The 26,662-nt window shown below is 39.7% G+C and overlaps 1 protein-coding gene across 1 annotated transcript in view; it reads right to left on the bottom strand.

Annotated features, from left to right (window-relative positions):
- The window catches only part of LOC134348979 (fibroblast growth factor 18-like), a 268,321-nt gene extending 244,698 nt beyond the window's left edge, over nt 1-23,623 (bottom strand). The window contains exons 1-3 of the mRNA XM_063052796.1: nt 23,492-23,623; nt 23,277-23,313; nt 19,217-19,394 (exon numbers count right to left, since the gene is read on the bottom strand). Coding sequence (XP_062908866.1) covers nt 19,217-19,394; nt 23,277-23,313; nt 23,492-23,523 — 247 coding nt within the window. The 5' untranslated portion in view covers nt 23,524-23,623. The remainder of the gene's footprint in view (nt 1-19,216; nt 19,395-23,276; nt 23,314-23,491) is intronic.
- Nucleotides 23,624-26,662: the final 3,039 nt, after the last annotated feature.

Raw genomic sequence — 26,662 nt, 5'->3', positions numbered from 1 at the left:
CAATTAGCCTGAATTCAGTGGCTGGGAAAATGCTGGAGTCCATTATTAAGGATAAGGTTTTGGGGTATTGGCAGGCGCATGATAAAATAGGCCGTCAGGAAAAAGCAAGGATATAATGCTGAGGATTTATGGGGCATTGGTCAGACCATATTTGGAGTATTGTGAGCAGTTTTGGGCTCCTCATCTAAGAAAAGGGGTGCTGGCATTGGAGAAGGTCCAGAGGAGGTTCTCAAGAATTATTCCAGGAATGAAAAGGTTAATGTATGAAGAGCATTCCATGGCTACGGGCCTGTACACACTGGAGAGTAGAAGAATAAAGGGTGTCCCATTGAAAGCTATCGAATAATGAAAGGTCTGGTTGGAGTGGATGTAGGGAGGATGTTTCCTTTAGTGGGTGCGTCTAGGACCAAAGGACACAGCCACAGACTGTACTGTATTTAGAACAGAGATGAGAGTGAATTTATTTACCAGAGGTAGGGAATTCCATTCAAACAGATGGTTTTGGAGGCCAATTCATTGGGTATATTTAAAGCAGGAGTTGATAGGTGCTTGATTCGTAAGGGAGTCAATAAGATTACAGGGAGAAGGTAGGAGAATAGGGTTGACAGGGATAATAAGTCAGCATGACAAATGGGCTGAAAGGTATAATTTTGTTCCTATGTCATGGTGTTATGGTCTTATGGCCTGGGGGAAGCTGTTTGCCATCCTAACAATTCTTGTCCTGATGCCATGGTACCTCCTCCTGCTTGATGGTAGGGGGTCAAAGAGATGGATGGAAGGGATCATTGACAATACTAACAGCCCTATGCTGGCATCATTTCTGATAAATATCTCTGATGGATGGAATGAGTACCCTGATGATCCTTGCAGTAGTCCTCACAATCCTTTGTAGGGACTTGCAAAGAGATGCCTTACATTTCTCTAACCAGACAGTGAGGCAGCTGGTCAGAACTAATCACTTGTGATACAGGTTGCTCGTTGTTATTTTGTTAGTATGTTGTGGCGTATAATTAAGTTGTTAGTTTAGCTAAAGTTAGCTTTAATGCACAAAAATCAACAAAAGCTCTCTTATGAAAAGAAATCATGAGCACATAAATGGTGTCTCGTATAGCAACGAGGGACTTCCTATCCAGGAATTTTTGGTTGTTAATGAACAGAGATATATCTCTCTTTGTTTTGATATATGAATTGCAAAATGACGTATCGCTTCAAGATCAGTTAGTGCTTAAATAGATTATACAATCTTCTGCTAAACAGATAGTTCAGGGATATACCGGATAAAATCATTGCTCAAAATCATGGTGTATGTATCTTAACCAGGTAGGACAAGGGAAGAGGTCTGAGAAGCAAGACCTCCAGGGTAGTATCTCAGGATTGCTACTTGTGCCACATGCTAGCGAGGGCAAGAATAGTAGGATCAGGCAGATGAATGGGTGGCTGAGAGACTGGTGCTGGAGGCAGGGCTTCAGATTCTTGGATAATTGGGATCTCTTCTGGGGGAAGTATGACCTGTTAAAAATGGACAGGTTACACCTGAACCCGAAGGGGACCAATATCCTGATGGGAATGTTTAACAGAGCTGTTAGGGAGGGTTTAAACTAATTTGGCAGGGGGGAATGGAACCGGAATGATAGAGCAGAGGAAGGGGAAAACAGAAATAAATCTAAGATAGTGAGCAGTAAAGATGTCAGGAAAGACAGGCAGGTGATAGGGCAAATTAGTAGCCATTGGGATGAGTTGCAGTGCAATAAAGTTGCAGTGAAATCAAAGCAAAAAGTACCAAATACTGGCCTTAATGGCCTTAAATGCACGCAGCATAAGGAATAAGGTGGATGATCTTATCATACAGCTACAGTTTGGCAGGTATGATATTGAGGCCATTACTGAGATGTGGCTAAAGGATGCATGTCTCTGGGAGCTGAACGTCCAAGGATACACGGTGCATCGGAAGGATAAGAAGGTAGGCAGAGGGGTAGGCGTGGCTTTATTGGTAAGAAATGATATTAAATCATTAGAAAGATGTGATATAGAATTGGAAGGTGCAGAATCTTTATGGGTTGAGCTAAGAAATCGGAGGAGTAAAAGGACCCTGATGGCAGTTATTTATAGGCCTCCAAACAACTACAGTGATGTGGACTACAAATTACAACAGGAAATAGAAAAGGCTTGTCAGAAGGGCAGTGTTGTGATAATTGTGGGGGATTTTAACATGCGAATGGATTGGGAAAATCAGGTCAGCACTGGATCTCAAGAGAGAGAATTTGTAGAATGTCTGCAAGATGGCTTTTTAGAACAGCTTGTTGTTGAGCCCACTAATGGATTGGGTATTGTGTAATGAGCCGGAGGTGATTAGAGAGATTGAGGTAAAGGAACCCTTAGGAGGCAGTGATCATAACATGATTGCATTCACTGTGAAATTTGAAAAAGAGAACCCGAAATCTGATGTGTCGGTATTTCAGTGGAGTAAAGGAAATTACAGTGGCATGAGAGAGGAACTGGCCAAAGTTGACTGGAAAGGGACTCTGGTGGGAAGGACCACAGAGCAGCAGTGGTTGGAGTTTATATGAGAAGTGAGGAAGGTGCAAGACAGGTATATTCCAAAACAGAAGAAATTTTCAAATGCTAAAAGGATGCAATCATGGCTGACAAGAGAAGTCAAAGCCAAAGTTAAAGCCAAGGAGAGGGCATACAAGGAAGCAAAAACTAGTGAGAAGACAGAGGATTGAAAAGTCTTTAAAAGCTTACAAAAGGAAACTAAGAAGGTCATTAAGAGGGAAAAGATTAACTATGAAAGGAAGCTAGCAAATAATATCAAAAAGGATACTAAAAGCTTTTTCAAGTATATAATGAGTAAAAGACAGGTGAGAGTAGATATAGGACCGATAGAAAATGATGCTGGAGAAATTGTAATGGGAGATAAGGAGATGGTGGAGGAACTGAACGAGTATTTTGCATCAGTCTTCACTGAGAAAGTCATCAGCAGTATACCAGACACTCAAGGGTGGCAGGGAAGAGAAGTGTGCGCAGTCACAATTATGACAGAGAAAGTACTCAGGAAGCTGCATAGTCTGAAGGTAGATAAATCTCCCAGACCAGGTGGAATGCACCCTCATGTTCTGAAGGAAGTAGTTGCGTTGGCTGATTGGTAGGAAACAGAGAGTGGGAATAAAGGGAATAAAGGCTGCCGGTTACCAGTGGTTTTCCACAGGGGTCCGTGTTGGGGCCGCTTCTTTTTACGTTGTACATCAACGATTTGGATGATGGAATAGATGGCTTTGTGGCTAAGTTTGCAGACAATATTAACATAGGTGGAGGGGCCAGTATTGCTGAGGAAACTGAGAGTCTGCAGAGAGACTTGGATAGATTGGAAGAATGGGCAAAGTAGTGGCAAATGAAATACAATGTTGGAAAGTGTATGGTTATGCACTTTGGCAGAAGAAATAAATGGGTAGACTATTACTTAAATAGGGAAAGAATTCAAAGTTCTGAGATGCAACGGGACTTGGGAGTCCTCGTACAGGATACCCTTAAGGTTAACCTCCAGGTTGAGTGGTGGTGAAGAAAGCAAATGCAATGTTGGCATTCATTTCTAGAGGAATAGAGTATAGGAGCAGGGATGTGATGTTGAGGCTCTATAAGGCGCTGGTGAGACCTCACTTGGAGTACTGTGGGCAGTTTTGGTCTCCTTATTTAAACAGGATGTGCTGACATTGGAGAGGGTACAGAGAAGATTCACTAGAATGATTCTGGGAGGGTTAACCTATGTGAACGCTTGTCCGCTCTTGGACTGTATTCCTTGGAGTTTAGAAGAATGAGGGGAGACCTCATAGAAATATTTTGAATGTTGAAAGGCATGGACAGAGTGGATGTGGCAAAGTTGTTTCCCATGATGGGGGAGTCTAGTACGAGAGGGCATGACTTAAGGATTGAAGGGCACCCATTCAGAACAGAAATGCAAAGAATTTTTTTTTTTTAGCCAGAGGCTGGTGAATCTATTGAATTTGTTGCCATGGGCAGCAGTGGAGGCCAAGTCATTGCATGTATTTAAGGCAGAGACTGATAGGTATCTGAGTAGCCAGCGCATAAAAGGTTATGGTGAGAAGGCGGGTGAGTGGGACTAAATGGGAGAACGGATCAGCTCATGATAAAATGGCAGAGCAGACTCAATGGGCCGAATGACCGACTTCTGTTCCTTTGTCTTATGGTCTTATAATGCTCAGTCACAGTGATTATTATTGGCATGTCACTTTTAGTTGTATAGGGATATATCACATGCCGTTCTGGATTACATAGAATAAACTGGGCTATATCAGTTCTGTGAAAAAGATTCCCTGCGAATATATGACTCACATTCAATGAGATCTGTTACTCTGACACTTTGTGATTTATCTCATCAGTCTTATAATATATTTAACTCTAAAACTTAAAAGAACAGAAACTCTCAGCAGGTCAGGCAACACCCGTGGAGACAGAAGCAGTTAATGCTTCAATTCAACAGTCTTTCATAGGAAACTTCATTCAGATTTATAGACTAGATGGAGATAAGTGACTCATGCTCTGATAATAAGTCAACAACCTGAGGAATTAAGTTCTCTCTCCACTGATGCTACTTGACCTACAGTGTGTTTCCAGCATCTGGAGTCTTTGGTTCAAGCTTTGAATAAACATTTGTTCTCTATCTTGAATACACAGAATCACATGCAGTTCTCTTAGTTACAGTGAGATACATTATTCACAGATCTTTTATACAGGTTATAGAAGAAATTCTCACATACTGCTCGTGTAGAGCTATATCAAGATTATGACTTTTGAATGACAATTTTACACAAATTCAGCTGTTTATATTGAACAAAATTCAGTTGTACAGATCACAGACAGATTGGTCACTCATGATCCTACTATGTATCAGCTTTGTTAAATAGATAATGCAGTTATAAACACATAGTTTAGCATATAAGTTACTTTTTAAACAGATCTGTCACCTAATTTCAGTTGTTGACACCTTACACAGGTAACGAGAAGCCAGAATCTCATATTTTGTTCAACTGCACAGGTTGTACTGTGGTATCCTACCTGGTCCCTCAACACCATCTCTTTGGTCAAGAAAGCACAGCAGCATCTCCACTTCCTGAGGATATTAATGTGAGTGAGGTTCCAACCCTCACATGTATTCTAAACAATTTTCATAGGAGCACTAACTAGAATGTCCTGGCTAGTTGGATGGGATAGGAATTGTTAAGCATCTGACCACAAGTCTTGCAAAAGATGCAAGGACTGATGAGAAGATCAGTGGGGTCTCTCTTCCATCCATTGGAGATATTTCTCAGAAGTGCTGTGTACGCAGAACCCTTAGCATTGTCAATGATCCCTCCCATCCGTTCAACAAACTTTCTGACCCTCCACCAGCAGGTAAGAGGTATCGTAGCATTAGGACAAGGACTGTTAGGATGAAAAACAACTTCTTCCCCCAGGCTGTAAGATTACTGAATTCCTGACATCATTCAGGACTCATCACACATGAAGTACCAGCAATGTTATACCACATACTTAGGTTGTAAATACATCTTATTATTTGTCAATATGACTTTATGTGTTGTGTGTGAGTTATATGTGCTGGGTTTTGCACCTTGGTGCTGAGGAACGTTGCTTTGTTTGTTGGTTTACACGTGTATGGTTAAATGACAATAAACTGAATGAACTAGTTCTATTACTTAGTTCTATTGTTGAGATTACATAGGGATCTGTCACTAAAAATCTGTTGCAGCTGGATATGTCTCACACAATTTTCTGCAGACAATGTAATATTTTATCACCCTTGATTCTGTTATAAAGAATAACATATGAAACACAATCCTTGAAAGATTGGGTTATTATATCTCATATATAATTTGGTTTACAGATACATTTGGGATGTATCAATTACTCAATATGTTGTACAGAATAAACTGGAAGCTTCAAACAGAGTTCCATTGTACAGATTAATATATAGCTGACTGTTCTGCTCAGATGTTACGCACAGTTCTGTTTAATAGATTGCTTGTAGATGCATCACTTGCTATTTTATTGTTGAGATAACATTGCAACTTTCATGCCCGCTTAAATTTAGTACATTATCTTCAGTTACATTCACAGTTCTGCTTTTTAGATTGCTGGGATATCTAACAAACAATTCTAACATAACATTGAATGATAATCCACTATGCATAAATCCTGGGTATAAAGAGTTCATCATGATTTGAGACTAGCAGCAAGACAATGTGGGTTCCTTTGTGTAATTAGTTGCTGTAACATCCCGTAATGCCTTTGATTAGCAAATATCATCCAACCACTAATTCAGAACAGTAGGACCAGGAACCTAGGAGTACAATTATATGTTTCCCCAAAAGTATTGCCACAGGTAGTTTGAGTGGTGAAGTCTTTGGGCACACTGACCTTCATCAGTCAGGGCACTGATTATGGCCATTAGGATGTTCAATATTGGTCAGCCTGCTGTAGAAAAGACTCTATTAAACTGAAAGAAGTGCAGAGGGGATTTACAAGGATGTTGCCAGCATTCGTGGGATTGAGTTATAGAGAGTGAGATTGAGCAGTTCAGGATTTTTTTCACGAGAGCATAAGGTAATGAGGGGTGAGGGGTGAAATTATAGAGGCGTATAAAATTATTAGGGGTGTAGACAGGGTGAATGCACACAGTCCTTTTCCCAGGGTTGGGGAATCAAGAACTGGAGAGCTTTGGCTTAAGGTGAGAGGGGGGAGATCGAATAAAACTTTTTCACTAAAAGGGTGGTCTGTATATGTACTGAACTGCCAGAGGAAGTGGTTGAGAGAGATTTCAAAAGCACAGTTAAGTGGATATGTAAGGTTTGGAGGGATATGAGACTAGCTGAGATGTGAATTTTGGATGGCTTGTTCCTGGGCTGTTTGACATTTATCAGTGCTCTGATCATTCAAGGCAACAAACTGTGGCACAGATGGTGCTAACCTGCTGAGCATTTTCTGCTTTTAATTCAGTTTTCCAACATCAACAACTCACAGAATTATTACACATATTTTGCTAGGATTTAGCACAGCATGTTGTTAGATAATTAATACTGACATACGTATACTGTATAATCTAAATTCCGTTCACATACCACATTGCGATATACTGCTGATTCTATTAGGAACTATTACCCATTTTTCTTTTACTTAAATCATATTGGAATATATCATATTTAGCATTTGCTTTGATAATTCCACTGAGATAAATAACTAAAAAAAATTTATAACATAGATTATATCAAGAAACTTCACAATCATTTCTGATTCACATGATATTCCATGTACATTCACAAGAAAAATAATATAGAATCATTGTGTTAATTGTACCAAGATATATAGTATAGTCTGGCATTAGGATTTTAGAGAGATATAGATTACAGTGAAATATAATATATGCACCTTCTGATGCTTCAAATCCAAAATAAGTGGAACAAATTTCAGTTATAAATATTTTTCAGTAATATATCATACCTAATCCTGTTATATTAATCACACATGGCAATTCACATGGTCCTATGGTATAACACACAGAGTCCAGTAACATACTACAGATCAGACTGTGATGTATCTCACCCAGTTACGTATATACAGATCATACCAGAAGGCATTACACAGTCACTTGGATTGAATTGATATATATTGTGCTCACATTACGCAATAATATATCATACTCTATCATATTATGTAGATTACTTTGTGATATATCATTGCAGTCCAGTTATTTATTCTATACTATGACATACTAACATTTAGTCCTGTTATAAATATAATATCATAATATAACCTGCCCAGTCAGGTTACATAAATTACAGCTTAATAATACATCAGGTTCTACCATATAGCCTACACCACGATATATCACACCTGGTACTGTTACATGGGACACAATGTGATAATTGTACTACTGTTATACCAAAATTACCATAATACACTACAAATAAACCAATTCCCTTATATATATATTAAATTGATGCATTTTACACACTTTCAGTAATAAAGATTGTGACAAGATATATAATAAAAATTATGATTAAAATTTATCCAGGGATATATCAGTAATAGTTCATTTGTGGAGACCTTACTTAGATGTCTGTTCTATTAGACATGTTCTACAAAGATACAAGGTTTGGTTATATATTTTAAACTGTGGTAATGAACCCAAAAGATCCCTTGATTATGTCAGAGTAATTTTTGCAGGGTGTCGTGTAATGTAGAATAAGCTGGAATGTATTGCACCTGCTTCTGTAGTATTGATTCGATGTGATATCACAAGTGTTTGTTAATGGAATACCTGTTTATTACGTAAATTGCACATTAATAGATATCACTTACAATTCTACATTTATTTTATTTATTCTATGAAAAACAATCCACATTTCTGTTATCTAGGCACTTCTTTGTGTACATCATGCTCCCTCATATATATTTCTGTTATTTTGAACACACTGCCTTATCACGTATACTGTTCATTTATATAAATCACTGGAATATAACAGTGTTTTATTATACAGATACATCATGAAATCTCACATACAGTTCTGTTTCATAGATTATACGATGACAGCCTTTGCACTTTGTTCGTCAGACGTAGTCTTGTTACCTACACTGTGAGATCGCACACACTTTTTCTCACACAGATTCCATCAGCTATATCACCCATTACTTCTGATATCAACATGTGTCACTCACAATTAACTTAATTATACACACAAACATTTCCCTGGTATGTGTATTATTCAAGGATTTATCACACATAACTGCTCTGCAAATCATGCTAGTCAGATCATGGTGTAACTGAATCAGTTAGTAAATCAACCTCAGTTACATATATCAACTAGCTAAGTCATACAGTTTGCCTATCCTATTTTGAACTAATTCATCCCTAGATAGATTTAGATTTGAGATTTATTATTAATATTTGTATCATATTGTATTACATGGAGTTTTGTAATATAGATTACACACAATGGCTCTATTGTATATATTAACCTCAATATATTATACAATTTTGTCATGTGTGTTACAGTGCTGAATTTCATCTGTAGATTATTATTGGATAACGTGAGGATGTAAGGCACACAATCCTCATACTCAGTACTCTGTGAGTTCTCTATGAGATCTCCCACACAGTTCTGTCATACAGAGCTGATACGTCAGTACAGTTTTCTTATATAGATTTACTTAGAAAACATTAAGGTATATCAAATATTTGTCTATTCTTTGCATTGAACTTGACTATGTAACACACCTGTATTCTGCACGAGTTTCACAAATATATGTATTAAAGTTGCTGTTTTGCTTACGCTACAGCAATAGCAACTACACTTCATTGGCTCTGTAGATTAAACATACACATCATACGTTTCTCAGACCTTTGTTGAACACATTATACCAGTATATAAACTAGGCCAGATCACTAAAATACCAGTTCTGCTCTATCAGATTAAATTGGGATAGTACATGGTTTTCTTTTATATTTTGGCTCCACCACAATATTCATTATTCTGATGTACAGGTTAAAATGTAATACATAATCTCAGAGCTTTCACAACCAGGACACAGGATGAAATCTCGCCCATCCTGGTTTCAATTATTCAGTTACATGTAGATTTACGAATTACAGCTCTGTTAAATAAATTGTAACAGGAAATACTTTGCACAGTTCTATAGATTTAATAGAGCATAAGAATTAATTTATGATTCACAGTAACTTATTGTCATAGTTTTTATTGGGATTGCATGGGGATATTACAAGCAACAATTATACACCTTGAGATTACACATGCTTCTTTGTTAGCTAGGTCACCAATGGTGAAGTGCACAGCGTTCTTACATGCATCGCACTGGAATTACATCATTTTTCAGAATATACTCAGATATATCTAAAATTTAATATATAATATTTTGGTTGTATAATTCATATCAGGGTAGACTACTCAAAGCTTTAATGTGTAGAATTAACACATGCGTAAACGCAGTTCAGTCACTGTGATATTTCTCTTACATTAATTATATTGGCATATATCCCACAAATGAAACAATCTGCATCTTGACATGTAACACTTCTGCTGCATACATAAAACCAGGACATATTGTGATTTAACACATATTACTATTATAAAGATTGGATTACCTCATATATTTCAAACCATCCTTATTTCCGTTATACAAATAATATCAGATAAAACACATGATTTCATTATATCGAAAAAGGAATATAATTTCAGTATTTCTGTTCAATAGATTACATAGAATGGACTATTTTACTGTTGGTGTTTTGACAAGATTATAATAACAATTTAAACATATTTATTTTAGACATCTTACAAAGGGACCCTCATTCCTTGTACAGATTTTGTATGGAGGTATACAGTAAATCACAATGCTGCTCAAAATATATAGAGTAAACTCACATCTCTTTATCATATAAACTATGACAGGATGTAATTGACATCAAGAAGAGAGAAAAGACAGAGAGAAAAGAGAGAAATGTTAACTATAACTAATAAAATATATAACTTATATCAAGATGTACCACCTGGTCTTCTGGGACCAAAGTTACACCGATAGCTAATAATGTACGTTTATATGGATTCTACTCTGATATATGTTGCAATGTTTGATTCTGTTGTTACAGCAAGATCAGTGTGTTGTTCATGAGATTTCACTGAGATCTGAATGGTTCTATTAAATTGGTTAAACCAGGGAACGCCATTCATAGACATAACATATAATTAACACACTTTCATTGATGCAGATCTGTTAAATCATATAGATTTATGAAATACAGTATCATAACATAAATTACACAATACTTAATCATTCAAAAGTTCAACATGTAATTTGTATCAGGATGAACAACATAGTGCATCTTTAAGTAAAAGGGTATATCACACACTTCCTAGTTGTGAACTTTATCACTCAGATCTAATATACCTGTATCATATAGAGCCAGGTAACAAGGATAACTCATAAAACTCTGTGAAACATCTGTTATTTCATTCTTACACAAAAATCTAACCTCAATATGTATCAAACAATCTGTTCATAAAGATTAGATTATAAAAGTACATCTAACCCTGTTGTTTAGATTACATAAAATATAGGTATATTGTTGTATAGAGATGAGAAGGAACAGATACCTCACAAAGTGTAGTTTAACTGGCATACTTTACACATGATTATGCTATAGTTGAGCTTCATTACAAACCATATATACAAAGTGATAATATATCAAGTACAATATGTTACTATAGGTTATTCTTTTGCACAGTTTATTCCAAAGCTTATCACTCTCTGCTGTATTACACAAATTCACCAGGAGGTATTTAATCTATTTCCCCTATTAGCTCTCTGTACACAATATACAGTGGTGACCACTGAATGCTACACTGATTGCATTTGGACCAATCACAAATGTGTTGTAATATAAATTTATATGGGGATTATATTAACAATTACTTTGTTATATCGATTGTAGAAAGATACAAAATCCTAAAATTTACATAATCACAAAATATGTAGTCTTGTTATTCTGATTATTCTAGAATAGGATATATTCCATGTTGATTCAGTTACTCCAGGAAACTTCTCTGTTAACGTAAAAGATGCCCTTCCTAGTTGTCAACTTTATCACACAGATCTGGACGTGAATACCACAAGAATATACTGTAAAATGGGCGTACAGCACATTACAATGTATTGCTTACAGTTTGCAACACAGTTTTGTTCTATGAGTTATATTGGACAAGCAATGATGCTGCATGTATTACACCAAAGCATAGCACATATTTGGTTTGTTACATGCAATAAACTCACATTTAATACTTTTACATTAATAACATGTATATATAACAGGTACAATAGAGATTCACATCTTTTAATCACAACTGCATTTTGCAATTTACACTGAACTTTATGATACTGATCGGTATGTAAATAAACAAGAATATAACAGACAGCAATGTAACATGGATAACTCATGAACTCCATCAATCCTCGATTATTTAATGCCCACTGAAGGAACCACTTGCACTGTTTGCACTGATATCTAGTACATAGAGATGTGTTATTTAGTTTACACTTACAGCTACAGTTCTGGTACAGATATTTTGTAATATACCAAACATATAATTATAATATATATTAGAAATGCAATATTTCATATATAGAAGTGGTCACTGTACTGTTTCATTTTGCACAGTTCTGTTGGGGTAGATCACTCACCAGTCAGCCATATAAGTTAAACAGATATCACATAATTTTCTGTAACACTTACCACACTATGACAAATTATACACAAGAAACATTGCAGAGAAGCCTGCCTTGCATTGTCATGTTACACAGATTTCCCAGAGTTTAATCTCAGACAGCACCATTCTATAAATTCCACAGTTCAGTATGTATTATTCATTGAGCTTTGCTCTATAGATTAGACCAGGACATATTATTTTCAGCATTGGTACATATTGACTACTTTTCCATATAGCTCATCGTGCACTGGGATACCTCATTTATAGATTTGTCATTTCAGTTAGTCTCAGTGATATTGTTTCTATGGATTATGTGACAATATATAACATAGATCTGTTTTCAAGTTTAAACAAAAAAACTTTTGTACACACATAAATTATAATCAAGCTAATCACAACCTTTTTATAGATTACATTATGAAATGCTGTTCAGAAGTTATTCTATCCCAATTTCATTCTAAATGTTGCATATCAATTAAATATATGTGATATTGATTGCCATAGGATATACAGTATATCACTCACAGTGTTATACGGATCATGTTGAAACATATAGCACAATTTGTTATTGAAAGTGCAGTGAAAGTTACTAGATATGCCATTCAAAGTCATGCCGCACAGAAAATGCTGATATATCTGCAGTTGTTTGCTCGATTAACTAAGGATACATTAATCACAGTTTGTTAAATAGATAACAATGTAATCTACACCACATACTGTAATATTTATTGAATATGACATACACATATCACATTGCAAATGTCACTTGAGTTACTAGATAAATACTAGAATATATACTAAAGTCTAGTATATATTGTACACATCTGTTAAATAGATTATGTCATATACAATTCTGCTTTTTCAATAATATAGAGTTAAATTGCTCAGGGTTCTATGTTATGGATTAAAGCAAAGTGGATCACACTAAAGTTTGTAATACAAATTAATCTGGGATGCATCACTCATATATGTGTCATACATTATTTCAATAGACTCTAATGTGGCACAGCATTTATAGATCTTTTATATAAATTGCACAATATTTTAAAGATAGTTCTTTCATTTAGGTTAAAGGACAATGTACTTTTCAAAGCTGGTTTAGTAGATAACATTTGAAGATATCAAAGTCATTTAGATACAGTAGATTGAAGGAGAGTACAATGACAAGGGTTACACTGTGGTATCTCACACTTTGCTTTGATATAATGACTGGGATGCATTACACACATTATGTAGGCCAATTTACCATGTCGCTCTGTTACACACCAGTATATCACAGATTGCACAAGGGTGCTACATACCAATATTTTTGAACAAAAGTCGTACTTTTTCACACTAAAATGTGTTTGAACTCTCCTCACACCCAAAAACTTCTGATGATATCATGGACTGCATGTTTTTTAGAAACTGAGGGCCCCCGATGACTGCTGACAGGTGTGGCTAGGATAATTGATGTGGTATTTGATTTCATTTTTATTTAGTGCGAACTTTCTAACCAAATTACTGGACTGTTGTTAAAATCTCATAGCAAGCAGCACATTCTAGACTGGGAACCATTTCACTGATATTTAAGTACATCACCCATGTTTCTGTAATACATGTTATACTGGGACATATCAAATACAATACTTCTAGTGCAAAATTATACAATGTAAAGTATACTATGGCTCATGTAAATAAATTATATTGGAGATAATGCTCACATTTCTCTCATATACATTATAGTGGATTATTCTATATACAACTATATGAAATACCTAAGCATAGTTCAGTTGTTAAACCAGCATTTATCACAGTTGTGTATTACAGGATGCATTGCAATGTATAGAAACCTTCTTCTTATATGCATAAATTATATTGGAATGTGCCATTCATTCTGTTTTTAATAAATTGCTGTGAGACATATCACACCTAGTTATAGTATGACATTAAACATTTCTTTGTTACATGTAGAGAGATATATCACTCGACTAGAAATGGCATTTCTATTGCCATTTTAATCATTGTACTGGATAAAAGAGGCACTCTGCTATGTTGGGGAGAAATATTCTTATAGTTCCAGTAACATACATGTGATGTATCAGTCAGCTCTTAATATTCTGGATACATAGTGTGGGATTCACATAGGACAAAACTCTTCAGTTCTACAATCAATTAAACCACAGCCTACTAAACAGACTGGTGATTGAGATAGATTATACACAGAGGTATAAATTACACTGAAACCTATTTCTCAATAAATCATTGAGATATACCACACACAGTTCCATAATATAGGCAGCACTGCCCAGTTCTAATATCAACATTATGGTAGAATATCTTGCAGCCAAGTTTATTCTGTTGGTTATACCAGTTCATGACTCTCAGCTCCGATACATAAACTACCCTTCGAGATATCATGCCCTTTCCCTTGCACAGATTCTGCTTCTTTCTTTTGTTGTGTGGGATCTGGTCATCACAGGCAAACTGCTCTTGCTGTGCCTTTCAGTCAGTCAGCCAGACATTTCTGCGGCTCTGATTCATATACAGACCAGGTATGGATGACAGATTTATTTCCCCAAAAAACATCACTGAATGCATGGTTTCTTTTAAAACAATCCATAGCTTCACCAGATTGACTTATTTTATTCCATATTTATTTAAGAAACCAAATTAATATTCCCTTCAGATGTCAAGTAAGATTTGAATTCATAACGTTATTTTAACCCTATACCACTATAACCCAAAGAAATACCGTGATATGTCACTTGGTAGTCTGTTATATACATTAGATTGATATTGCACATTATTCTGCTATATCATTTACAGAATCAAATACTACTTATTGCTCCTATAAATAGATAATTATTCTGTGATAGAATATAGAACATAGAAATTTACAGCACATTACAGGCCCTTTGGCCCACAATGTTGATAGATTGTTCATACTTCACTCTGGATTCACTTTCATTGCTCTACTTTACAGATTCCAGTAGAAAGCACTTGTCAACGTTTTGTTACAATCACTCAGAAAAGCGGGTGGTGGTGAGGAGGGGACTTGAAGTTCCACATCCAAGATAGGAAAAGAGGTTAAAATCCACACACAATTGAGGGAAAGTCTTATGAGCAGATATCAAAGGAGGAAATGTGAGGTGAGAAAAGGGAGTAAGGTTATATGCCAAACATGGAAAACATTACAACACACACAAAATGTTGGAGGAACTCAGCAGATCAGGCAGCATCTATGGAAAATAATAAACAGTCGATGTTTTGGATCAAGGCCCTTCATCAGGACTGGAAAGGAAAGAGGAAGATGCCAGACTGAGAGAGTCAAGGCTGGAGAATGAGTACAAAGTAGAAGGTTGATAGGTGAACTGAGGCAGCTGGGGGGGGGGGGGAATCAAGTAAGAAGCTGGGAGAGGATAGGAGGAGAAGGCAAAGGGCTGGGGAAGAAGGAATCTGATAGGAGAGGAGTGTGGACCTTGGGAGAATGGGAAGAAGAAGGAGGGGACGTGGGGGAGGTGATAAGTAGGTGAGGAGAAGAGGTAAGAGGGAGACCAGTTGGAGAAATGAAGAGGGAATCGGGAAAGGGAAAAATACTTTTGTAGTTGGCGAAAATTAATTTTACAACCTGATACCTGGAGGTCAGGTGAGGTTAATACCCTGCACACAGAGGATGGAAAGAGTTAAAAGCTGGAGCCACCGATGAGGATAGGGAGGAGTTAAAACTGTGCATCCAGTGGACACAAGTTATAGCGAAAAGATGAAAACCTACAGCCAGGGAAGAGGAGATGAATGCCTTGCACCTCAGGTAGGGAGGGGTTAAACCCCTGCTTTCTGTGAAAAAAAGTTAAACAATTGCAACCAGAAGTGAGTAGAGAATAATACACTGCATGCAGAGATGGTAAAGGATTAAAATCCTGCATCCAGGGATAAGAAGTTTTAGAGCCCTTCCCACAGCAATAGGAAAGGGCTGAAACAGCACTAAGATGGAAGAAAGGTTAATACTTGATGTATAGGGACAAGGAAGGGCAGCCAATGAAGAGGAATGGTTCAAACCCATGCATGGGTACGAAGGGATTAAGTGAAATGTGTCGATGGTCATTGGTGCTGAGGGAATAAGCACAATTAAAAACAAGGGGAAGGAGCATTTAACACCCTATGGGAAGTGTGCAGGGTGACACGACACACACGCAGGAGTGGGGAAGGATTATATCCCATACAGAGGGGAAGGACAAGGATTAGACACTATATTCAGCAAAGGGTAGCACATCCAGAGTGAGGATTGCAATGCATCTTGTCAATATTTCCTCAAATCAAAATGAGGAATGCTAGGGATACCCAGCAGGTCAGGCAGCAGAGAAACAATGCTTCAGGTCAAAGACACTGCCTTGGGGCTGTGAAAAGTTGGAAGAAAAAGAAAGGAGGAATGAGGAGAAGGGAACTAAAGGTCCATTGTAAGGACCAGGAGAGATAGAACATTCAGACACTGCCTGATCTGTTCAGTATTTCCAGGGTTTTCTGTTCAGATTCAGATTTCCAAATCAAAGTTTCTTTTTACCTTTGGTACTATATAATGTCCATGCATGCTGTGTGTGCACAGAAAAAAATGATGTGTTGGTTATGTCTATACTAAGAGGGGCCATTGATACTGCACTGAGTGAAAGGAAGAGAAGGAGCTGTAACAAACAGCTACACTACCCCGGACAAGGCGGAAGAGAATCTTCACAGGGTTGACTCCATTGCTAACTAGTGCCTCCTGCTGGTAAATGGGTGCTTGCCAACCTGAGGAGCAACAAAAGGCACCTGGAGTTGGTGCTGAAGTGGATGAGCGGCAAGTGGAGAAATGGATGGGGCAGGATGGAACATATGCAAGTATTTACACTTTGCAAGAGACTGAAAGAGAAAAGTTGCGGCAGAGAAAAGCCAGGCAAACTCTAAAAATATTAAAACGGAAGGGATATTGCTGTATGGAATAAATTTGTAGAGATATCCTTACAGTGGTAAGTGGCGCATATCTGGTGCCTTGTCTTCTGTATCAGCATCTATTCGTGAGAGCCCCAAGAGAACCCAGTATCCTTGGTGGTAACGCAGAAAGTAATCAATAGCCACTTCGTCCTGTCAACAGTCGGATCCTTTCAAACAAAGTAAGGCAAATGATTTGAGGTTTCAAATGCCCAGTACCACACATCCAGATTCCAAGTTTCAGTGCCATTAATGGAACCATGGGGTTGTGTGAGAAAGCCTTCTCCTCTTGTTCCTAAGCTGTAAAGCATTGACTGAGGAAGGAAAACATGTGCTCCCTGAGCATGGATCAATCTGATTGATCAGGTTTATACATAAATATTATTTCAATTATTCAAACAGAGAACAACTTCAAAAGGCTCAAGAGATGACTGCTTTGTAAGTTTCCCCTTTGCCTTCTTTTGAGTATCGAATTAACAGCCCATGATGGAAGAGAATGTCTAGTATTTAGAACCTTGCAATTGCTCCACTGAGACTGTGTCCCCCTTCTTCCTCTGTTGACCTTTGCTTTGGTATAACTGCCATCTGGCCTGCAAACTGTTTGCCAGTGATTGTGGCTAATGATTTTGTTTTGAGAGTCATTAGTGTCTCCTACGATATGAAACCCTGCAGAGCACGGAAGGAGCAGCTTGAACTTGTGTGACAACAAATGCCCTCTAGTGGAGAACGGTTACTGAGATACCACCACTGAGTACTGTCTCAGCACAACACGGAAAAAAACACTATTATACTACAATTCCAAAGCGCATTGCTAGACTGTAACCTAACCTGGTATTAGAAAGTAAAAGAACTGATCCAGGTAGAATATCGATGATTGAAGAAATTGTCCTATCAAAGCAATCGCCTCAATGTTTAAAGATGAAGCAAAATTACTAGGAATTGTTTTTCAACAAGTTTAAGATAAAGCTGAAGTAGAGACAGGCAAACAAAATACATTCTGCTTCTTCTGTTAAAATTTCTTCCCCTCTCCCCGCCCTGCTCCCAAGTATTTCCCAACTTATTCAGTAACTGGTTAACCTCAACACGTTAATGGATTCAGATCTGTCACCGAGGCATCGTGGAAGTGCTGAGCAGGTGTTCTATCTTTAACCACTGTCCTTTAGATCGAGTTGTTTATTCAGATAGATTATAATGACTTTAGAGTAATGCTTTCAGAAAAGCTGTGAAATTCTCTCTATAATTCAACCAACATTATTACTGAACTAATGCCACCAAAACCAGGCAAATTGTTATTTGCTCTCTCTAGAGCAGGGGTTCCCAACCTTTTTTATACTATGGAGCCTTGTCATTAACTGAGGGTTCTGTGGATCCCACTTGGGAACTTGGCTCTAGAGATTTGTAGATCTTTCTCTGTACTGAATGGCTGCCAGGTTTACTTTTAGATCTTTAGATCAGCTTTGCCTTTGAAGTCTATGGTTTGTTTTGGGAATATGAGGTACACAATGTCACATGACCAAAGATGAGGCAATTATTCTGCTTATGTTGGGCCTAGGAATTGTATATACTTCACCCAGACACTCCTGAGATACTGCCACCCTCACATTATCCACCGTGTTGAGGGTAAGCTAAGTGACTGGAACTCCCAATCTACATGCCAAGAGACAGTGGCCCCACACCAAAAAGAACTGAAGCAACAAACAAAATGTTGGACGAACCCATCAGGTCAGGCAGCATCTGTGGAGGGAAATGGATAGTCAACATTTTGGGTCAAATTTCTTCTTCACTGCCCAGACTATGGATCACATTAAGAGAGGCAATGGAATAAAAGTCCATATCATGTGGTCTGGTGCCACATGATATGGACCATAGACACAGCTAGACATGTGTGCCTTTCTCTCCCATCTGCCTAGCAGGTGCTTCACATACTATGCTACAAGTGAGGACCTTATGCTCCATTGCTTCCATCAGTCAGTTCTTACCATACTTGTTGCCATCCTCGCCCTTGGCACTTATTCTCCTTCCCAGGACCTGTAAGTGTTTGCCACTTGTCCGACTGTAAAGCTGGTACAGGCGCACATACTTGCGGCTTGTGTCATCCCTCAGCCTCGTGTGGTTCTCCACATGAGGCCAGAAATCTGTATCCTCCTCCATTGAAGCCTGTGGTCAGCAGCAACAGGAGAGAGGGAGATATAAATGGCAAATTTCCCAGACCTAGCACAGCCCCAAAACACACCCAACTATCAAAACAAACGCTCCCAGACTGTGGAACAAAGGTTGGCTGTCCTCACCCTGCACCTGGGTATTTTTCCTTCAATGTGGAAAACCAAGAGCAGGGAGCTCCATTCCTTGTGGCTTTCTTTCTTTGTTGCCATGGCTCAGTGGCTAGCACTCTGACCTCACATGCAGAGAGCTGTGGCTTCAAGTCCCATTCCAGAGATCTGTGTTGCCAATACAGTGCAGTGCAGAAGAAAGTTACTGTGACTTCAAACCTAATCTGATTTGCCCATTGAACTGTGGTGTACTACAGCAATAGAAGAGGACCAAGAGAGTTTTTCTGGGGGTCTGAATAAAGATTCATCCTTTGAACAACATCACCAAGTCAGACAGCTCACTGCAATTACAAACTTGAAAATCACTGAGCAACTCAGAAACAATGAAGTGCTTCAGAAGTGTGATATTCGCTGCATCACAGATGGTGCAGCACCTGAATGCACAGCAATATCCTTCAAAGAGCAATGTGGTAATGAGCCAATATCCTTTTTTTATGGAGTATATGGAACATGCTGTGGATGACTCTCCTGTACTGATTTTCCCAGAAGCTTTGCCAATGAAGGCAGAAGAAACTAGGGTTTATCTCTCATCTGAAAGTTGGCATCGAATTTCAGCATCTAATCTCTGAAAAGGGTTGTAAGCTACTGAATGAATGTTGAAGTACTTCTGTCTGAGGCACAACTGATGGGTTTCCACACAGCAAGCATTTGTTTTATGCAAACACGAGGAATTCTGCAGATGCTGGAAATTCAAGCAACACACATCAAAGTTGCTGGTGAACAAGTGCTACACATGTCCTTACACTTCCTCCCTTACCACCATTCAGGGCCTCAGACAGTCCTTCCAGGTGAGGCGACACTTAACCTGTGAGTCAGCTGGGGTGATATACTGCATCCGGTGCTCCCGATGTGGCCTTCTATATATTGGCGAGAACCGACGCAGACTGGGAAAGCATTTTGCTGAACACCTACGCTCTGTCCGCCAGAGAAAGCAGGATCTCCCAGTGGCCACACATTTTAATTCCACATCCCATTCCCATTCTGACACGTCTATTCACGGCCTCCTCTACTGTATAGATGAAGCCACACTCAGGAACAACACCGTATATTCCGTCTGGGTAGCCTCCAACCTGATGGCATGAACAATGACTTCTCTAACTTCTCCCGCTAATGCCCCACCTCCCCCTCGTACCCCATCCGTTATTTATATACACACATTCTTCCTCTCACTCTCCTTTTTCTCCCTCTGACTATACCCCTTGCCCATCCTCTGGGTTTTTCCCCCCCTTCCCCTCTTCTTTCTCCCTGGGCCTCCTGTGCCATGATCCTCTCATATCCCTTTTGCCAATCACCTGTCCAGCTCTTGGCTCCATCCCTCCCCCTCCTATCATTTTGGATCGCCCCCTCCCCCTCCCCCTCCCACTTTCAAATCTCTTACTAGCTCTTCCTTCAGTTAGTCCTGATGAAGGGTCTCGGTCTGAAACGTCGATGGTACCTCTTCCTAGAGATGCTGCCTGGCCTGCTGCGTTCACCAGCAACTTTGATGTGTGTTATTTGTTTTATGGTTTAGTTTTACACGTAGAGAGCGTTGTGTTTGTGTTATTGTGAATTTACTGTTGTGCTCAATATCCTGCACACCCCCGCTTCACTCTGAATAAAGCTATTGTTGGATTTCCCAACCTGACCCTTGGTCCAATTATTTGCATGGTCCCCCACCTAGCAACAGATTCCACCTGGTGTTGCAATGAATAACCTCCAGCCTGATGACAGTGGCTGTACTAGCCCAGTCCAAATTAGGGACCTTATAGAGAATGGAGGCTGACTCTTGGCTGGAGGGTATGTAACTTATACGTGTGGGAGTGCCTCTGGAGTAAGAGTAGCCAAGATACATTGGTATATCCATAAAAGGTAGCAGTTTGTTGAGATTTTTTATCAGTTCTAAATGATGGTGGTATTTTTGAAATATTATTTTGTAATATGTAATCTTGCAGTATTCCACAACAGTCTGAACACAGGTTCAAGTTATGAAAGGAGAATGAACATCAAATTTAAAAAAAACAAATACTGATTGAGGCTGAATAGGCTGCACTCTGCACTATGTAGAATACAATATTTACTCTGTAAAATGTCTTCAATTTTCTTTATTTCTATCTGATACAACTGAATTTCTTACTAATGATTTTGATCCGTGGATTAAAAGTTACACATAGCCCAGACCAGGTAAGAGTAGCAGGTTTCTTTCCATGGAAGTATGCATAAATCAGATATGCTTCCAGGTCACCATTATTTCAATCTGATTTTTATAGCAAATTCTCTTAAGTAACCCAGGGGTGGTAGAGGAATCTAAACTCCTGAATATTATTAAGCAACATAATATAGTCTTGGAAAGGAAGTCAAATCTCAGCCAAATTTACAACTATGAAAGGGGATGTTCTTTATTCAGAGGATTGTAGGTCTTTGGAATTCTCTGCCACAGACATCAGTGAATGTTGTTCATTCACCAGGGAATTCATCATGGAATGTTGGACGCTGAAAGAACCAAGCAGATGAAGATGGGGTGGGAAAGTGGAATCAGTTAATCCAGTATTTCCCTGGATGATAGAGCTGGCTCAGGAAGTCATTCCGCCTCAGGGAGGGGATTCACTCCATTCTCTTTGTCCAATTGTATGGGAATTAATTGTGTACAATTTGTATAACTGCATGGCCTTCTTTCCACATCATTCAACTTCCGACTTTCGCTATTATGAACTCCTCTTCTACTCGTTCTATTTATTTGTGTAAGTTCTTCCTGGTTACACTAACACAGCAGTGAAACATTAACTCTCTCATACCATGTAACCCCTCCATTCACCCAGCAGGTTGGCAGAATGTTCTTTACCGCTATTCCCCCGACTTCCCCTGGCATTCTAGGTTCCCAGGCAAGGTGTCCTGTGTGTCGAGAATGCAGTAGTAGCGGGAGTCGGGGCGAACGGTACGGGACACTGTTGCAGTAACGGGAGCTCCATTCTCCAGGAGAAGGACCGGGCACCTCGTATATGGAGAAGAGGGTGGTAGTTCCCTCCTAACCGACATCTATGTAAACCGTCTGCTATTGCCCTGCTGTGAAAACTCGGGATTGTTTTCTTTTCTGCAGTTGGATAAATTCCTGCTGTTTCGGCTGAACCTCTCAACTGAGCAGGTGCAAATGTGCGCGCACTTCACTCAGGTCCCGCAGCCCCTCTAGCTCCTTCTCAAACCTCTGCCTTCTTGTCTCGTTCACACATTTCTTTTGCAAGTGTCTTTTTTAGAGTTTCTCTCAGCCGCAGAAAGAACAACCGCTGGAATTGTCTGACCCCGGTCCCGTGAATGTAAGCGACTCCGCTGTTTTGCTGCGAGGAGGGCGTTTCTGATCTAAAACTGCTCCGGACTAAATCAAGCGACCTCATCTGAAAAATTAGCAATGAAGTCCCCCCCCCGCCACCCAACACCCCTCTTCTCTCTACTTGGGAGGTTTAGCGTTTTGAGCTACATAATCTATAGAACAGCCTCTGCAAACTTCAGAGCACAAACCGTCTAGTCAAATAAATTTATCAGCCTTCCATTGAAAACATTTTTCTAATGAAAATAATGAAATTTGTGGAGTTTAGTGCGCTCCATCTGTGAGAATTATCAGATTTTGGAAATTAACATTCCCAAATTGGCGGCTTATTCGGAAGATTTAAAAATAAATCTTTAATAATTGTTCAATAAAACCAAGAAAGTGTAAATCGTTAATTAAAGTGTCACTTACCTCTATCCCAAAGCAGACTAACAGCGCGTGTAAACCTCTGTATGGGAGAAAATGGAAGGAATTAAAAATCAGAAAAAATCAAGTTCTCTGTAGATTAGAATTGGTTTAATTTTCTCCTCATTAAACACAATATTACTCTGTTCAATAGAACAGTATTAAAGGGGGCATTCATACGTCCATTAAGCGTAACCATTGTAAAGTTCGAAGATGCTTACAGACAGAAGAAGGTCGAAAAGGCCGGATTCATGGCTACGGATCTGACCGGGGTGTGGGGCTAAACGAAGAGAGCGGCTGATTTAGCCGTGCCGCCGCTGACGGTGCGAGGGTCAGTCGGTGCTGACGCCGAGAGGTGTGAGAGAATGTGGGTGCTCTTCCAACAAGCTAGTGTATGCCGCGAGGTGGGGGTAATCGGTCTCCCAGCTTCTCGATCAAGGACCCACCCTTTGACAATCCAGCACCCGCCGTGAAAAATGCATCTCTTGCTGAAATAGGGTTGCAACCGAGATACACCAGGCTAATATTTTGTTTATTTCCTCTACTGCCTTAGGATACTCGGATCTAATGCGTAATTTTGCTCCTGCTCCCGCCCCTCTACATTCGGCGTGTGTTCTTGCAGTGCGAAGCAAAAGTACTCCCTCTCACATAGACACATGCATCCACACACAAACACACACAGACGAGGAGGTGGGGAGAGAAAGAGTGACAGGTTTCCTCTATACCAAACCCGATCAGACGCCATTGAATTCACATCCCCCACCTCCCCCCCCCCCCCCGCCGACAAGCGCTGAATCAGCAAGGTCTCAGTGGCAGCTACCCCAAACACCCCCTCCCTCCAGTCCAGTAACGACCAGTCTTCTGCAATCCTGGGACAGCGCGAGCATTAATCTTGATGCCCGACACTAGATTAAACTGTCTCCTGAAAGGAGCCAGCACTGAAATTTGGCTACATAAGATGACCCGAGTGATATGAGCCAGGACCATCGCCTCACATTCCAGATTCTTTCTCTTATTGTAGCGCGATTTTGTCAACTCGGAGTTAAACTATTCTCGCACTTTCTTCACAGTCCACAGACAATCTTTTTCAAGCGAAAGGTTGGACGCATAAACCACGAGACAGGGCAGCAGCAAAAAAAGAAAAAAAATGACCAAAGGGAATACCGGCTGAAAGAGGAGACAGAGAGAGAGAGAGAGTCATGAGAGCGAGAAAGAGAGAGAGGAGAAAGAGAGAAGAGAGAGAGAGGAGAAAGAGCGAAGAGAGACAGAGGAGAAAGAGAGAGGAGAGAGAGGAGAGAAAGAGTGAGAAATGGGGAGAGAAAGAGAGGGAGCAGGCAGAGGAAGAGAGAGATGGAGAGAGAGAAAGAAAAAGATGAAAGAGAGAAAGAGAGGTTGAGAAAGAGGAGAGGGAAAGAGAGAGGAAAGAAGGAGAGGGACCAGTGAGGGAGATTGAGGGGAGAGGGTGGGAGATGAGAGAGAGAAAAGTGAGAAAGAGAGAACAGAAATAAAGGAGAGTGAGAAAGAGAGAGGAGAGAGAAAAAGAGAGCGAGAGAGGGAGAGAGAGGATGAGAGAGAAAGAGAAAGAGAGAAGAGGGAGAGAGTGCAAGAGAAAAGTAGGGAAAGATAGAGAGAGGAAAGAAAGAGACGGGAAGAGGGAGTGATATGATAGAGGAGAGAGAGAGAGGAGAAGGGACAGAGTAACAGAGAGAGGAGTGAGAGAGACAGAAAGAAACTTTACTTTAGTCAGAGTGTGGTAAATCTGTGGAATTTGTTGCCACAAATGGCTGCGGGGGCCGTTATTGGGTGCATTTAAGGCAGAAAGAGATAGGTTCTTGATTAGCCAGGGCATCGAAGACAGGGCAGTGGGGGTGACTGGAAGAATTGGATCAGCCCACGACTGAATGGTGGAGCAGACTCGAGAGGCCGAATGGCCTACTTCTGCTTCTATATGGTCTTATGGTCTTATGAAATGAGAGAAAGAGTGAGAAAGAGAGAGGAGAGAAAGTGAGAGAGAGAAAGAGAGGGAGCAGACAGGAAGAGAGAGGGGAGATGAGAGAGAGAAGAATAAGAGAGAGAGAGAAAGCAAGAAATGAGAGAGACAGAGAGTTGTGAGGGACAGAAAGAGAGGGAGATACAGCATGAAAGAGTGAGAGAGGAGAGTGAAAGAGTGAGAGAAAGAGTGACAGGAGAGAGAGAAAGAGGAGAGAGAGAGAAAGACAGAAATACAGTGTAAAAGAGAGAAGAAAAAGAGATGGGGAGAGAAGGACTGATATGAGAGAGAGGAGAGAGAGAAAGAAGAGAAGAGAGAAAGAAAGAAAAAAGAGAACAAGGAGAGGGAGGGAGATGAGGGAGAGAGATGAGAGAGGAGAGAGAAAGAGCAGGGACAGAGAGAAAGAAAGAGCATCAAGAGAGGTAGGAAAGAGAGAAAGAGAGGAGAGAGAGAAAAAGAGAAGGAAGACAGGAGAGACAGACACAGAGGAGAAGGTGAGAGAGAAAGAGAGAGAAAAAGAGAAAAAGAAAGAGGTGAGGAGAGAGGAGAGAAGCGGAAGAGCGATGGAGAAAAAGATAGAATTGAGAGAGTGGAGAAAGATAGAGAGGAGAGAGAGACAGACAAAGAGAGAGGAGAGAGAAAGCGAGGGAGGAGACAGCTAGAAAGAACGGGAGAGAGGGAGGGAGATGAGACAGAGACACAGAGACATCGACAGAGGCACAGACAGAGAGAGAAACAGAGAGAGAAAGGAGACAGAGTAAAAGAGAGAGATGAATCACAGAGGAGAGAGAGAGAGGAGTGTGACAGGCAGATGGAGAGAAGGAGAGAGAGAAATAAAGAGGCAGAGAGAATGTGAGAAAGAGAGAGAAAGAGTGAGGGGGATAGCGAGAGATAAAAAAAGAAGGGAGTGGGTGAGAGACAGCCAGAGGAGAGAGAGGTGAGAGGGGAGAGAAAGAAAGAAAAGAGAGGAAGAGAAAGACAGTGAAAGAATGAGAGGGAGGAGACAGAAAAATAAAAAGAGTGAGATAAGAGCGAGGAAGGAGTGAGAGAGAGAAAGAGAGATGTGGAGAGATACAGACAGGCAGAGGGGAGCAAGAGATGGGAGAGAGAAGGAAAGAGAGACAGAGATAAAAGAGAGATAAATCATCAGAGATAAAAAAGAGAGGAGAGAGAGTGCTGAGTGGGAGGGAGAGAAAGAAAGGAGAGAGTGGATAGAGTAAGAGGAGAGAGAGGAAGATTGAGTGAGAGGAAAAGAGGAGAGATAGAAAGGGAGTGAGAGAGAAGAGATGAGAGAGTGACAGAGAGAGAGAGAGAGAGAAGAGGGAGAAAGAAAAAAGAGAGGGAAGAGAGTGAAAGAGAATGAGCAGGAGAGAGATGAGCAAGAGAAAGAGAGAGGGGACAG

This window comes from Mobula hypostoma, chromosome 7 (assembly GCF_963921235.1).
Source record: "Mobula hypostoma chromosome 7, sMobHyp1.1, whole genome shotgun sequence".
Taxonomy (NCBI): Eukaryota; Metazoa; Chordata; class Chondrichthyes; order Myliobatiformes; family Myliobatidae; genus Mobula; species Mobula hypostoma.
Note: the sequence above shows the minus strand (reverse complement) of the source record. Positions and strands in the feature narration are given on the sequence as shown.